This window comes from Macaca nemestrina, chromosome 15 (genome assembly GCF_043159975.1).
Source record: "Macaca nemestrina isolate mMacNem1 chromosome 15, mMacNem.hap1, whole genome shotgun sequence".
Lineage (NCBI taxonomy): Eukaryota > Metazoa > Chordata > Mammalia > Primates > Cercopithecidae > Macaca > Macaca nemestrina.
Window position 1 is genome coordinate 49,532,179 of NC_092139.1, and position 17,142 is coordinate 49,549,320.

General features: G+C 40.8%; 1 protein-coding gene across 29 annotated transcripts in view; it reads left to right on the forward strand.

The window, feature by feature from the left end:
* Positions 1-17,142, forward strand: part of LOC105481485 (mono-ADP ribosylhydrolase 2) — a 2,105,812-nt gene that overhangs the window by 1,912,003 nt on the left and 176,667 nt on the right. For 28 of the 29 annotated variants that reach the window (XM_071080856.1, XM_071080850.1, XM_071080851.1 and 25 more), the window contains one exon: positions 12,566-12,647. In XM_071080856.1, the coding sequence (XP_070936957.1) occupies positions 12,566-12,647 (82 nt within the window). Of the gene's footprint in view, positions 1-3,522; positions 3,614-12,565; positions 12,648-17,142 lie in introns of those variants that run through there. The other variant, XM_071080875.1, reaches the window with a different exon arrangement.

Below are 17,142 nucleotides of genomic sequence, written 5' to 3' on the forward strand. Positions count from 1 at the left end.
TCTCTGGGCAACCTCATAAGCAGCAATGAATGACAATTCTTCCTTGAAATTTTTAATTACTGCAACAAAGAAAGTAATTATTAACTTTTGTCTCTGAACCACCTCTGCAGATGTTCTTAATCAAATAAAAGAAAGAGGAAGCAGAGCTTTCTGAGAAGCAGGAGGATGAAATAGACAATAGGGGTTTGCAGCTGGGTTGGAGGAGACATGAGCACTGCATGTGTGCTGGATAAACAATGGCTCCATGGTTGGAAGGGTAATTTCATGTCACAGACTACATGGTGAGGGAGAGGTTTGAGTCAGGAGACCTATTCCTGGCATTGTCTTCTTCGTATGAGGGTACCGAGGGCACCACGGGAGTGATGACAAAGTATAGGCAGGAGCCTGTACCTTATCAGAGTAAGAAGATGAATTACATTGAATTAACACTTGATAGGCTGAATGTTGAGAGATGAAGTGGATATCTGACTAATTTTCTCCTCACCTGTTGATTTGGATTCTCCCAAAAGCAGAACCTAAGACAAGGATTAGAGTGCAGGTAGATTATCTGTGGACCATGCAGAGGTGAGGAGAGCTGACACACAGCATGCCCCCAAGAGCACTACCCTGGGCAACCAGGCGTTTATCCCTCTGGAGAACTCTGGGATATCTCCCCCAGGGGTGATCGAACAGGGGGATTTAAACATCAACTCTTGTCAGTCTTTGGTTGAGGCTGCCAGGGTGACAGGCATTAATTTTCCAAACTCCAACTCACTAGATCTTTGCTCAGAGCCTGCCAGCACTATGAAAGCCCTCAGGCGAAGAAGTGCAGGTGCTTGGCCATTATCTGGCTCACACTTACTATTTAGACCCATGGGGACCTGAGCAGGGCACCTCAGTGCTGTCACACTTCCAGACTGTGTGGGCCTGCTTACCTTCTATGGATTTGCTAACAAACCAACAAGTAATCCATTTCTCACATAGAAGGCAATCTGTAAGTCTTCTCCAGAAGGATCTACCTAGCATTAGGCAAGATAGACATTTGCAGAGATGTGTCTTGGCTCTGGATGACTTTGGCCGTGTGAGATTTACCCTCACTGCTAATGGCAGTCACTGCACAGTTGCCCTCAGAGCCAGTTTCCCGTCCTTAGAACAGAGTCCACAGAGAACTTTGAGAGACATGTTTCCCAATGGTGAGTGTCAGATGGGGCCCCAATCTCAACAAATCTGCTGTCACTTTGTTAGGGTTACATGTATAGCGTATATTGACTTTGAACGCTCTTTTACAAAATAAGTCCTGACTTCTTACCACTGGTCAGCCAAATGCCAAATATGGTCACTCCTGAAATTACTAGTAAGCAAGGAGCGGGTAGCAGTCACTGTTGGACAGAGCTCAGGTGGCCAGCTTCATGTGTGATTGGCTGCTGCCACTTGGAACATTTGGAAATGATGGAAAAAGTGGGCATACGAAGAAAATAATTCAGATGGTCAAAAACAGGGGGTTGTTGTCATAGGTCAAGTTTCCAAGGAAGTAGACTGAGAGGGGAATTATAAGTAGGAAGTTTATTGGATCGTGTTCCTGATTCATACCTGGGTAGAGAGGAAGCATATGAGAAGCAGGGTTGGGAGAAGTTGAACTGTGATCCGGTCACAGCCAAGGCTTTGGTTGATCCCAACAGGGGCTCAGGAGCGGGCATTTATCCACCTTGCAATCAGTGTAGCCAACTGGAGGATATATGAAAAGGTCTTAGTCTACTCAGGCTGCCATCATAAAGTACCACAGACTGGGTAGCTTGAATAACAGAAATTTATTTTCTCATAGCTCTGGAGGCTAGAAGGCAAATATGAAGGTGTCAGCAGGGTACATTTCTTCTGAGGTTTCTCTCCTTGGCTGGCAGATGGCCGTCTTCCCCCTGTGCCTTTACATGGTCTTTCCTTTGTGCATGTCTGTCCAAACCTCCTCTTCTGATGAGAACATCTATTACATGGGATTAGAGCCTATCCCCGTGACCTCATTTTACTGCATTACTTCTTTCAAAACTCTATCTTCAAATACAGTCACATTCTGAGGTACTGGGGGTTAGGACTTTAATGACTGAATTTGGGGAGACACACTTCTGCCCAGAACAAATGCCTTCAGAGCTGCATCAATTTGAGGGAAGGGAGCTGGGCCTTCAGGCTGCGGCATGAGTCAGTCATCGGCTGCAGGCTGACTTTAGGAAGAGAGAAGCAGCGTGGGTGAGGTGCCTGCTTCAGCAGAGCACAGTCCTCTGAGAGCCACTCCTTGGAGCTGTCAGTCACCAGCACCTCCAGCAAGGGAAGGATGATGTGCATTGTCCTGAAGGGAGGGGCAGCCACCAGGAGCACACCGCAGCTTCCTCTTTAATAGTGAAAAGAAAGCCCGTTTTCTATCGTTGACTGGCATTTCCCCTCAGTCTCTCCCAGGATCATCTCTTTGGATACAAGGGCAGAACAGGTCATGCTTGCTGTGCTAGAATTTAGAACGGCAGGCCCTAAGCCTGTGTGTGTGTGCACGCGTCTGTTCCACGCTAAGCATATGGAGCAGCTTCAAGGACCACGACAGATGTGTCGTTTGTGAAAGTGTCCATTTTGATCAATATGAGGCAGGCTCAGAAATTAACTTGTGTGAATGAGCCTCCAGCTCAAGCCAAAATAACTCTTGGCTCCTCAGATGCATGGCCATTTTTCTTATTGAGTTGAAGAAGAGTCCAAAAGAGCAATTTATCAAAACAAACCAGGAAGCCTCTGAATTGTACTGCCACAGAGTAATGACAGATGTACGGGCTTTGCAAAAAAGCCCCCCAAAATAAAGGATCCTTTTTATGCACGTAGAAGCAATTTTAAAATGCAAAAATGCCCTTTGAGAGTTTATGGATTATCAATATTTTCCAACTCACCCAAACATCTCCGGGAACGTGGGGAGAAAAATTTTCCCATTCTGTGATCTGGAGATTGAAGTAGCAGGTTCTGTGGGGGTGTGCACAAGTGTGAACATACTGAATACCTTCAAGAAGCAAAACAATGATATTCGGTGACACTTGACAAGGATATTAAAATCTCAGAATAGGGACTCCTATGAGGTCTTGTGAAATCTTTTTTCTGTTACACCATCTCCACTATCAGCTTACCTGTTTCCCCTTTGTCTCATTGGCTGATATGACCAGACAAAAACAGAGCTGCTTGTATATACTATGGGCTATTTTCAGGAATGTTTCTTTTAAGATAGAATTTCTCATAACCAGCCTGGGCAACATAGCAAGACTCTGTCTCTACAAATAATTTTTAAAAATTAGCCAGGCATGGTGTGGCACACACCTGTAGACCCAGCTACTCAGGAGGTTGAGGAGGGAGGAATCCTTGAGCTCAGGAGTTTTAGGCTGCAGTGAGCTGTGTTTGCACCACTGCACTCCAGCCAGAAGGACAGCATGAGATTCTGTCTCTAAAATAATAATAATAGTAGTAATAATAAAATGATTTTCATTATAACAGACAGAAAAAGTGCCCCCGATATTCTCATCTGGCTGCACCTCGTCTTAACCTGGCTTAGAAGGTCAGTGTGGAAATAAAGGACTCACCAAGCGAACACTGATTTTATCTTCATGCCAGCACCAGGGTAGGTGTTTTAGGTACCTTATGAATAATAACTATGCAAACAAGCAACTGATGTTTATGGAGCATTTACTCTATGTCAGGCCCTTTGCTGAGGACTTTATGTAGAATTTCTATGTGGTCATTATAATCAACGGTGGCAGGCAGAATTCTAAGATGATCTTCTAGATTCTGAACTCATGGTGTACACAGACCTCCCAATTTTCCAAACCATAATACTGCTAAGGGATTTTGAAGACCTAACTAAGGTCTCAAATCTTAAAATAGGGAGATTATCCAGGTGGGCCTAACTTCATCACATGAGTTCTTTAAATTTGGAGCAAATATGGAGGAAGTCAGAGACTCAACATTGAGAAGGAGTTGACATGCCTTTGCTGGCTTGAGGAGGGAGGCAGAAACATGGCAAGGAATTCAGGAGGCCTCTAGGAGCTGAGAGTGACCTCCAGCTGTCAACCAGAAAGGAAATGAAGACCCCCATCCTGCAACAGCAAGGAACTGAATTCTACCACCAACAAAAAGGAGCTTAGAAGTGGATTTCTCTCCTGAGCCTCCAGACAAGGGCTCAATTCAGCTGACACCTTGATTTTAGCCTGTAACACCCTGAATAGACAGAACCCAGTCATGCAATGTCAGACTTTAGACTTACAGAACTGTGAGCTAATTAGTAGGTGTGTTTTAAGGCACTAACCCCCACAGGTCAATGTCTCCATTTTAGAGAGGAGCAGACTGAGACTTACAAAACTTAAGTAACTTGTTCAAGGTCACTGGTAAATGGTAAAGTCAAGTAGGGACACAGGCAGCTGGTTACATGGAGGGAACTGGGTGTGGGAGGCTGAAGTTCAAAACAGCCTCCAAGATGCCAATATGACCGCCCCTAGGTGTGCACACCTTGTTCAGTTTTCTCCCCTTCAGGGTGTGTAGAGCCTTCAAATATGATGGGATAGTCACTCTGTTGATTAGGAAAAGAGATTTCCACAGAGGGAATAAAGGTATTGAATCAGTCTGGCTAGTTACAAACAGGAGGACTTGACCTAATTAGGTGGGCTCTTAGAAGGAACGTAGAGGTGGGAGGTGGAGAAAGTGATAGAGGCACACTCTTGCTGGCCTGGAAGAAAGAGAGCGCTCATGTCGTGAACTGCTTTGGGGATCATATGGCAAGGAAATGCAGGTGGCCTCTAGAAGATAAAAGCCATCCCTGGTCAACACCTAGCAAGAAAATGGCGACCTCAGTCCTGCAACTGCAAGGGATCAAATTCTGTCAAAAGCTCAAATGCGCTTGGAAGAAGATTCCAAGCCTTTGACTGCAGCTTTTGAGGCTCAAAGCAGAGGACCCAATTAGGTTGGACCTGGACTTTCAGCCAACTGTGAAACTGTGAGATAATAAAGTGTTGTTTTTTTAAGCCATTAAATCTGTGGCAATTTGTCATGTAGCAGCAGAAAACTGACATGCTGGGAAAAGAGCAGATTGTTCTCTTTTGCTTCACTTGGTGAGAGAGGAGGGACTAGGACCCAGACACCCCAACTTCCTGTTCTTAATTAATCCGTAGTGACCGCTTCCCTTTGCTGCTCTGTGTATCCTTGAGTTACTCTGAGTACTGAGGAAACTTCACTTACCCTGGTCCTCCCCCCTCTCAAAACCTGTCTTTCTACAAATTTGATACTTTAGCCTTGACATTTAATTCACTTATTAGCAGCAGCCACTAATTTATGAAATCATCCCATATCCAACTCTGCACTGGTGAGATTGTTGATTTCTCTTTTATGAAGCCTGGGACTTCAGCCCAGCTGTCCCTCAGGCTATATTTACCCAGGATAGCCCTCCATCAGTCCTCAGTTAAAGCAGCACTTGCATCACACCAGATCTCTAAATGTTGGTTGTTGGGGAAGCAAATTACATTCATCAGAATCCATTCATTCTCCCCATATCACTGAACACAGGATAATCTTGGCTGTGTCAGCTGCCCTATGACTGGTAGCTGCGAAAAATGGAGGTTGGCTGCAGATACTCCAAACCTACTTTGCTGTGTCACCCTCTTCAGGGGCAGTGGATATGATGCTGGAAAAGATTAATGGAACATATGTCATCACATTTATGGGGTAGGAAACCCCCAACTGTGGATTAATAGATATCTTGGTGAAAGACATACATCTTTACTCCTTTATGCCTCGATGGGTGAGCTACAGTTGGCTTCAGTGAAAATACATAGAGAGATTACCTTTAGGAGGTCAGCTTGTAAAGGACTTTTTTCGACCCTGAAGTCAACAAAAATAGATTTTTGATTGTTGACCAAGACAGCTGTAACATAGGACTTTCAACCTTTAAAAAATTTCTTATTGAAGTATAACATAGAGAAAAGAACACAGTTCCTGAGTGCATAGCTTGATGAATTTTCACTAACTGAACACATCCAGGGGGCCAGCATCCAGATCAAAAAACCAGGATCCCAGGCATTTCCCTAGGTCTCTTTGCACCAACCCTCCACCCCAGGGTAATTGTTACACTAACTTCTAACTCCATCGATGATTTTGCCTATTTCTATAAGGTTTTTGGACTTGATAAAAATGGAATCATCCAGTGTGTCCTCTTTTTTTTCTGGGTTCTCTTATACAACATTATGCTTGTGAGATTTGCTTATATTATTTTGTATAGTTATACATTTTTTGTTCTCATTGGTTTTTAATATTCCATTATATGAGTAGATCATAATTTATTTATCCATTCTATCACTTATGGATATTTAAGTAGCTTCCAATTTGGAGATATTGCAAATAGTGCTGCTATGAACATTCTGGTGTGTGTCTTTTGGTGAATATATTTGTAGGTTCTACTAGGTATCTATGTAGGAGTGAAATTGCTAGGTTATAAGACATGTACATATTCAGCTAATTTAGTATGTACTGCCAAATAATTTTCCAAAGAGGTTTCCAATTTTTATTCTCAAAAGCAGTCTATGAAAGTTCCTGTCTGTCTATATCTTTGCCAATACTTGATATTGTCTTTTCATTTTAAAAAGCTGTTAGTTTTTAATACATCCTAGTTTAGAGGGCATCATTGTTGCTACCGTGAAACTATTAAGTACTCTATATGAAAACTGGGCTGAAGAGCCATTGTAGTCAACATAGTATCACTGGATAAGATGACAGTTGGTGACAATAATGCCTCATGCCCTTTATATAGTGCTTTTCTTTTTCTTTTTTGGACAGTGCTTTGCAAAACCATCCAGGTTTCTCTATATTTCTGTTCTCAGCTCTTCTGGCAAACTTAAAGGAAAGTCCTCCGAAATATCTTATTTTTTTTGGTTCTAGAACTAAGTAACCCTTCAAACTATCTGCCACATACCTACATTTTAGTCAAATCTGTTTGTCTAACATTTACTCTGTGGATATTTACAGAGCTCCTATTATGTGTCAGATCCTATACTGTGCACTGGTGATGCAAAGATGAGTTCCACCTGATTCTTCATGAGGTTCCAGTTTAAGACACAAAGTGAACTGTCAAGTTGTTCTAAAAAATATTAATGTTGTTTTTTGTATTATTTTCAATTACATTTTAGACTAGGGAATCATCTGAGTTTATTGACAACGTGTTCATAAAAGAGTAAGTTATTGGCCGGGCATGGTGGCTCATGCCTGTAATCCCAGCACTTTGGGAGGCCGAGGCGGGCGGATCACGAGGTCAGGAGTTCGAGACCAGCCTGATCAACATAGTGAAACCCCGTCTCTACTAAAAATACAAAAATTAGCCAGGTGTGGTGATGTGTGCCTGTAACCCTAGCTACTTAGGAGGCTGAGGCAGGAGAATCACTTGAACCCGGGAAGTGGAGGTTGCAGTGAGCTGACACTGCAATCCAGCTTAGGCGACAGAGTGAGACTCCATCTCAAAAAAAAAAAAAAAAAAAAAAAAGAGTAAGTTATTTTACATATACAAAGTTGCTTTAATTACAAGAGGGGGTGGAAACTTTAGGAAGTTAACCAAGAAGATGGGCCAGGACCAACAAAAGTCCATTGAAAAAGAAGTAATTGGAATTTGAGAAGCCTTGACAGGTTGCACACCTCTAACAAGGAACATTGTTATTCTTTGTACTTCATTGCTCTTCTCTACATAATATTCACTAAAATGATATTGAAGATTACATTAGTTGGAGTTAAGTCAGGGAAGCAGAATCCTTGAATGATATGGGGTAACAGATTTATTGCCGGGATTAGACCTTGTACAGTTGTGGGAGAAACTGGGAAAGCAACATTCCACAAGGGGATGACTGACTGAATAGAAAAGCTTCTAACCGGGGCCCATGGAATGGAGCTAGTGAAGATGTCTATGCAAGTCCCTTGCCTCTCCATCCGAACAGGGCCAGAAGTATGTCAGCAGGGCACATGATAAAGAGGAAGTTGTCCATAGGAAAGCTGCATGCAAAGCAGGAGAGAACAAAGACAAATGAAAGTCACAAGGGAAAACTGGAATCCGCAGAGATGCACAGGCCCGTGTATCTGTCTCTCACTGATTGGAACCTCAAAGCTGCGATGTCCTGCCGGAAGGAGCCAGTGCTCTCGCTGCAGAACTTCATGTGTGCCCAGCCTGGCTCCAAGAACGTGTGGCAGAAGAACCATCAAGAACTGGAGAAGCTGTGGGGCCAGCTGCTACTCCACACCCATGTGATGAGCAACGGCGTGCGTGACCTGCCCAAGCCCTGCACCACCTTCCTCACATAAAGTCTCTGACTGCACTTCCGCCCTGTGAATCTCAGGGACATTTCTCTGTGGCCAGCCCTAATCCAGAACCATTCAGAGAAATATAACTTAAGCTTAACTAACTTTTGACATAGACTGTAACAGAGGCATAGAAAGCAAAAACAACAACAACAACAACAACAAAAAACGATAGAGATGAGATAATTCCATCTTTTCTTTAGAAAGATGTAAAAACCAGGGTGAGGAGAGATAATGGCTTGTCTGATATAACAGAGCTAGTGACAGGCCTAGAAACTCAATTCCGTGTGTGTCTCTCTAGGTGATATCACAGAAGAAACAAACAAACAAACTCTGGATGTGAGATTCATACACTATCTTCCTATAGTCCAAGCCACTCAGGAGGTTTGCTTAAGCCTAGAAATTTGAGTCCATCCTGGCAACATAGCAAGACTCCATCTCTAATGTATTTAAAAATTTAAAAATAAATCCTAAAAGCGAAGACACCTGAGTTTTTGCCTTAATTGATTGCTTCGGCCTTGGGGAAAAAAAATCACTCGATTTCTGGACTCATGTTTTCTATAAGTGAATGGCATATAGGCTAGGCGCAACAAATTGGAAGTGATCACTTAATATCTGATGAATAAATGAACGAACACAATCTCTCAAGAACCACTATTTCACACAATTATTTTACTGCCTAACATTTTAAAAAATGAAACCATGAGGCCGGGCGCAGTGGCTCACGCCTGTAATCCCAGCACTTTGGGAGGCCAAGGTGGGAGGATCACGAGGTCAGGAGATCGAGACCATCCTGGCTAACACAGTGAAACCCGTCTCTACTAAAAATCAAAAACATTAGCCGAGTGTGGTGGTGGGTACCTGTAGTCCCAGCTACTCAGGAGGCTGAAGCAGGAGAATGGCGTGAACCCAGGAGGCAGAGCTTGCAATGAGCCGAGATCGCGCCACTGCACTTCAGCCTGGGTGACATAGAGAGACTCCATCTCAAAAAAAAAAAAAAAGAAAAAAAATGAAATCATGCTCCTGGACCTCAATAGCAAGGCATTCTTGTAGGTTCTCATGAAATTTATCTGGGGCTAGTATGGGGCATCTGGGCCCTTTTTCCTTTGCGCAAGTCAGATTTCCAGTCTCTCAGCCATGTAACAATTAGACTTTCTCCTCATCCCACTGTGACTCCTTTTTTATGTATTCAGTCTGGGCTTTTCAGTAGGAGTCAAGTACTACATAGCTGGAAAAACAAGAGATTCTGGAAAAGCAGTTACAGGGAGAAGCTAAAAGAATATCAGATTTCTAGTTATGTATTTTGACGGTTAGCTCATGAATTTGAAATCAGCGTTTAGCAGGAATGACCTATCTCTGCTGATGTGACATTAGCTGGGATGGCTCAAAGGCCTGGAGTTGAAATAATCTAAAGTCTACCTACTTTCAGTGAGGATAGTTGGATCCATATAGTGTCTCTGCTTCCTCATGGCATGGTTGTTGGGTACAAGAGCGAGCCTCCCAAGAAGACCAGGCACAAACTGTATCACCTTTTGTCACATGGATTGCAAAGTTATATAGCATCATTTCTACCATAGTCATAGGCCTCTCAGATTCAAGAGGTAGAACAGTTGACCCTTGAACAATGTGAGGGTAAGTGGTGACTATCCCCAATGCAGTCAAAAATCCATGTATAACTTTTGACTCCCCAGGTACTTAACTGCTAATAGCCTACTATTGACTAGAAGCCTTACAGATAACATAGAAGATTGATTAACACATATTTTGTATGTTACATGTGTTCTATGCTGTATTCTTACAATAAAGTAAGCTAGAGAAAGAAAATGTTACTAAGAAAACCATAAGGAAGAGAAAATATATTTACTGTTCATGAGATGGAAGTGGATCATCATAAAGGTCTTCATCTTTATTGTCTTCACATTGAGTGGGCTGAGGAGGAGGAGGAAGGGGGGTAGGTATACTTTCTCAGGGGTGGTAGAGGTGGAGGAAGTGGAAGAGGAAGCAGAAGAGGCAGGCATGCTCTGCTTAATTTTACTGAAAAAAATCCACATATAAGTAGACGTGTGCAGCTCAAAGCTGTGTTGCTCAAAGAATAACTGTGGATCCCATTTCCCAATGAAGGGAGTATCATTATTACATTGTGAGAAGAACTGTGGGATGGAAAGCGCATTGCATGCCATCTTGGAAGACACAGTGTGCCACAAGCACTGATAGTATGCATGGTGTGTTCATAAACACAGAGCTTGTCAACTAAATGAGCTCTTGTTCAACAATAACCCCAGAGAATATGTTTGTGCACACTTATATAAATACATACACATATACATACATAATAAGTACTTAGTGAATAAGGCTAATTCTCGGATTCACCTTGCTTCCAAGACATTTTTCGTGCTATGCCTAAGGGTAAGGGCAGAGAATTGGGCCACACAATTAATTTAAACTAAAAGTGTTTCATTGTCACCCTCCGCCCCACCTTTTTTTTTTTCTGGGAAAATAAATTAAGCTGCTGAGTTTTGGACCTAAATCATTTCCATGGTAACAGAGCCTAATATGCTAAAAGGCAGATTATAGTTCCCTCTAATATTTGAAATATCTGTATATGGGCTGCATGGCCGAAGCAGGCAGATCACGAGGTCAGGAGATCGAGACCATCCTGGCTAACACGGTGAAACTCTGTCTCTACTAAAAATACAAAAAATTAGCTGAGTGTGGTGGCACGCACCTGTAGTCCCAGCTACTCGGGAGACTGAGGCAAGAGAATCACCTGAACCCGGGAGGCGGAAGTGGCAGTGAGCTGAGATCGCGCCACTGCACTCCAACCTGGGTGACAGAGCAAGACTCCATCTCAAACAAACAAACAAAAGTACATTTAGCAGAGAATAACATTGCCATTTACCCACACACACACAAACACACACACTCATACACACACACTCATACACACTCACACATATATTTATACACACGCAAGAAACATGAGTGTTAAACAAATTTCATAATTTATATTAAATGATTTAAAGTATGGGGGAAATGTGTAGGAATGACACCGTTCAGCCTGGTCTTCTCATATCTGCATTAAGTCAAATTTTCTTGTTTTGATTTTTGATCGATTGGTTGACTTTAGAAATATTCTGATCATGTAAAGCCTGGGGGAAAAAAGTCAACAATCGCAGATACAGAAGTGAGAATAATTACGATCTCCTTTTCTACTGGGAACTGTCTTACTAGTGAGATCTGTATCACGTAGGCTAGGAGAGCAGGGAGGTTAGGTGGGTGACTTCCATTGGGGTTCTTTCTTGTCCTGCCACGTACACACCCACTTCCATTTCCTACTGCCATGAGAAACACCTCATTTGATGTTCTATGCAACTTGCCAGTGAGTGATTTTCAATTTTTTTTATGTTGTTAAAACAAAATAACTACAGGGGTATTTATTTCTAGGACATAAAATTAAGTCACTGATTTAATCAGATATATGTGAGCTATCATGTATATTCCATGTCTCTTCTCCGTTTACTGTATTGCTCTCTGAATGTTTCCAAGAAACTCTTTACACACAGAAGTTCTCTCAAAACAAAAAAGGGACTATGCATACATTTTACTTTTGAGGTGGCATTTGCTTATTCAATAATAGCTACACAATTAAATGTTATGTTGACCTTGTGTCACTGTCAACTAGTTACTTTTTGTTTCTGTTGCATTTCCAAGTGTGTTAAACTAAAAGCAAGTGGCTTCATGCCAATTAAGCTACATGGAAGCTTTTTAGGCCTTGTTCAAATACTAACAGGTTTGATAAATATATTTGTCTAGGAAGAGTAGGACAAAGAGCTCTTTGTTTACTGACATACTTTATTGTCATTCTGCTGTATGCCTCTCGTGTGGCTGTTTTATAGGACATAAAATCTAGGTATCCTGTCGGAATCTCAGATCTTATTTATAGCTTGCTGCAAAGTGGCTTATTGTCATTTATTATTTCTTATTTGATTTATATAGCATCTTTCCACCAAAGAGCCCATAGGTTTATTTATATACAGAGTACACACACACACACACACACACACACACACACACAGTCACATCCTTATACACATCCTTGAACTTCACTCAATGCTATGATGTAGATAGCAGTATAGAACCAAAAATCTGTATGAGGCCTTTCCATTTGTTTTTGTTCTAAGACGACGTTCTGGGAGGACAGTTGCCATTTTTTTTGTTTTCACTTTGAGTGTTTATCTTTTGCCTCTAGGTGGATCGGATCATTTTCTGTGTCTTCTTAGAAGTTGACTTCAAAATCTACAAAAAGAAAATGAGTGAATTTTTCTCTGTAGGTGAGTAAAGCTACTTCTTGTTTCCTTTCAAATTGAGGATTGAAGAAGTGAGCCATCACTTCTATTCCTATTGTTTTTCATCTTCAGGACTATTACATACCGTCACCCCTGCCAACTTGTATCATAGTTTTTAAGAACTGAACAAGGTGACAGAAAATCTAGGCTGTGGAACTCTTACCCCCAGAGGTTACTGTGTTGTCTTGGGGAAGTCAGTTCATCTCTTGGGTCTCGGTGCTTCACATCAAAACTGAGGGGCTAATTATTAATAAATGATTTCTAAAGATGCTTCCCCTGGCCCTAAATTACATGATCTGTGATTCCTTCTCCAACTTGTAAGTTTGCCGGGCCCCATGCCTGCATCTACCCTGTTAAATACCATTGTTGGAAATTGTAAGCCCATTGATATTCATAGTCAGAATTCAAACTGTTCCTGCATTCCATCCCTATTCCTTCCCCAGTTTCTCACTCCAAATTTCAATGCCTATAGCAGCACTTCTAGGGCAGTCTGAGAATAGCAGTCATTCACACTTCTTTTTAGAAAATAGGATAAACCTCGGGGTTATTAGAGAACCTTGAGTAATGTATTTACATCGATTGAATGTGCCATTAGTTGGATTTGGGTAATTTGAATATTTTCCTCCACTCTTCCTCTTCTAGTCTATTAAGGCTGAGGCTTGTTTAATGCCTTATTTTTATGGTGCCATTAAAGTCACAGTGTCCAAAGTGCTTTCCTTAGCCATGGCAAGAATTGCTTCCAGGAAATTTCAAGCTACAGTGAGCATTGTTTGTACTTGCCTCTCAGTGAGCTTTCTTTTGAGGTTTCCATCTCCATCTGAAGTAGTTTGTCATATCACAGGTGACTCTGGCAGGTGGAAAGGAGTGAATAAAGAGTGCTGATGCACATTCATCCTCTTAAGCCATCTATCAGAGCCAAACAGTAAACAGGATGCCTTGCCTGTAGATCAGAGTAGGATGCGTTCTGTCCAGAACAGCTGTAGAAAACCAAAAAACCAATAGAGATGGTCAGCTCTCTGCTAATGCCCTAAGTGGACTAACTTCTACTAAGTAATTTGAAGTTCTTCTCCCTAATTTTATAATTGAAAGGTGAATCTGCTAAGTGCATTTAATTTAAGGCTTTTACTAAAGTATTTCTCGAACTGAAACATAATGTAAATTCCTCAGATTCCCATGTGATAATGAACTGGACTGTGGTTATAATCTTTTTCTCCTCCTCTTCTTTCTCTTCCTCCTCCTCTCCCTTCTCCTTTCTCCTTTCTTCATTTTTTTCACGCATCTCAGTGTTCTTCAGAGTGGACGCACTTAACAGCTATTTGATAAGTAGTTGTTGAGCCGAGTTGAATTAAATAAATTTTTCTTGCTGTAATCTGATGACTTTTTTGTTTCAATGTCCTTGTTCCATTTTTCCTTTTGATTTGCTTTATAACAATATTGAGCTGATTGGTGCCTGTATTTTTAAGTACTATTAAAAGTAAATGTTAATTATATTTTTAAATGTGACTTCCTATGATGTATGAAGCAAATATTCTCATGTCTTGTCAGTATTACATCATAATTGATAAGATTTTATAAATTTTAGACTCCTTGAGATGTTCGGAAATAATGACATCATATTCATTCTCATGTCTTCTAAAAAATGTCTGCAGGAAGCCATACTAACATAAGATAAAAAATAATTGCATAATTATGATCTATTGATATTGAAACAAATGTTTCTATCAGCAGGTATTTCCAATGATGCAGAGTCAAAAAGCACACTGCAAAATTAAAAGAAAATGAGACAGTTTTAGGAGTGTAATATATTAATAATTATGCAAACAAATTATTGTTTGAAAAATTGCTACTTTAAATAAATTTTAAAATGCATTGCAGTACATGAGCAAGTGAAATAATAAAGTCATCCTCAATCTCACATCAATGCTTTGAAACACATGGTGCTCAGGAAATTATTGTCAGTCCATATTTACAATAGTAAGTACATTTTAAACTAAATGTAAAAATCCTCAAAAATTGTGGAGTATTTCTGCAATGTTGAAGCATTAGGTATTTGAAAATTCTAAATATGCAACATGAAATAAGGGTGATGTATAATGGAATGTGACTACTAATATAGATAATATACTTCACCTGTCATTAATTTGAACTTGTGTTTAATTCATAACTATATGATCTTTAAATATAATAATGGTTAATAATAATCATAATTAATATATTAAATAAAAACATAATAATAATGGTTACTAATAATGCAAACATTTTTTAATTGCTTTCGATTAGCGTTCCTTTCTTTACATGGGTAAATCATTAATCTTCATGATCACTCTAAGAAAGGAGGCACTGTATTAACCCTGTGCTGTGGTTCCATTGTTAGGGTTTTTTCTAATTTGGTCTTATGGTTTCTCTCTCTTGAGAATGGCCGTAAGCCAGGATAGCCACTCTCCAGGAGAGCTTTGAAAAGGGTTGGGGGAAAAGTTAGGATATGTGTGTCAGGGGAGACACAGTGAGGAAGTAGAACTAAAATGCCCAAAACAGAAGGCATTTATTACTCACAGGTAGACAGGTGAGGGATGCCCACAGGAGACCAACAGGAAGCCTGGAGGTGGCAGGGAGCCCAGCCAGCAAGGGGGGAGCAAGAGAGAGCGAGCACCTGGGGACTGTCTTTATTAGGTCCGTATGCACCACCCCTTAGGCTTTCCCATGGGGGTTGTGGATTGGCTAGTTTAAAGAAAACACTCAGGAAGCAGGAACTTACTTTGATGATTCTGACACTATTAGATTTTTACCATGATCAGCAGTTGTGGAGTGTATTGGGTTTGGGGTCAGCTGGATGAGGAACAAGTGGAACATATCACAAACAATCACACAGGGAGGGAAGTTTTAGTAGGCCAAAGGTGACAGGATACAACTGGCTTTCAAACAACTTCTGTTAGGCCTAAGAATGGATGCTGGCCAGGCGCACAGTGACTCATACCTGTAGAAGGAGGATTGCTTGAATCCAGGAATTTGAAGCTAGCCTGGGCGACATAGTAAGAACTTGTCTCTACAAAAAAAATAAAAATACAAATTAGCTGGGATTGGTGGTGCATGCCTATAGTCCCAGCTACTCAGGAGGCTGAGGTGGGAGAATCACTTGAGCTCAGGGGTTTGAGGCACAGTTGGCTATGACTGCACTGCTGAACTCTAGCCTGGGTGACAAAGCAAGACCCCATCTACAAAAAATATAAATAAAGAAGTAAATAAATAAATAGGTAAATAAATATTGTAGAGATTTTAAAACCAAAAGGAAAAAAAGAAAAAAAAAAGGATGCCAAGGCAGCAACCATATTAAACAAATTTATGATACCCTATGTTTTAGGCATGAAAAACGAGGATTCAGCTAGGAAGCAACAGAGCTGTATTTTAAAATTGAGAATGGCATCTGTCATTGCCAAAGTGATAATAGGTTCATTTTCTCAGAGCATCTTTAGAAAAGGCTGAGATCAACTTCCAGGCTGTATTTGGAGTATTGGGAAAGTCCCATTTCATCGGCTGCCCATCATTTTTCAGAGGGGCCACACTTCTCTTTCCTCTAGTACCTATAAATATCTTCATGGAAACTTTTCTAATGTGAGTTAAATTAGTACTTTTATCATTCATCTCGAAATTGAATTCTATTCACATCATAGAAGTACTGTGGTGCTGTTACCTGCCGATGAGCAGTTAAGCGGGGAAGGAGAAGCCCAAAGGCCTTTATAGCACATCTACAGGAGAAGATGGAAAATTGCTTATATTAGTTTGCCAGGTCTCCAAAAACAAAGTACCACAGAGCGGGTGACTTAAACTACAGAAATACATTTTCTGATTATTCTGAAGGCTAGAAGTTCAAGGCCAAGTGGAGGCAAGATTAATTTCTTCTGAGGCCTCGCTCCTTGGCTTGTAGATGGCTGTCTTCTCACTGTACTTTCAAATGACCTTCCCTCTGAGTCATTTGTGCTGCATCTTTCTCTTTGTATAAGGATGCCAGTCAAATGGGATTAGAACCTACTCTAATTACCTTATTTTAATTCAATTAGCTCTTAAAGGTCCTATCTCCAAATACAGTCATATTGTAAGATATGAGGGTTAGGCCTTCAACATAAAAATTCACAGGGCACAGTCCAGCGCATAATATTGCCCATTGTAGAAATGCATTAAGAAACTCCAGGGAAAGAAACCAGCAACAAATTTTTTTCAACAGTTTTATATCTGGCTGTGGGGTAAAGCACATTTGACTTTTTCCTTCCAGAAGTATTATTTGAAAGTAGAGTGTGGCAGCTTTATGGAATTATCATACCCTTTGGTTGCAAATAATTTATACTTACAGTGCACCATTACATGGCCTACAGCAAATAATATTTGTATGATTCAACTCAGAAATCTCTTTGTTCTTTACTTAAAAAGGCTTATATTTTTTCAGTGTGTAGAATTTATTGTGTGCAGTTTTCACTAGATATAAAAA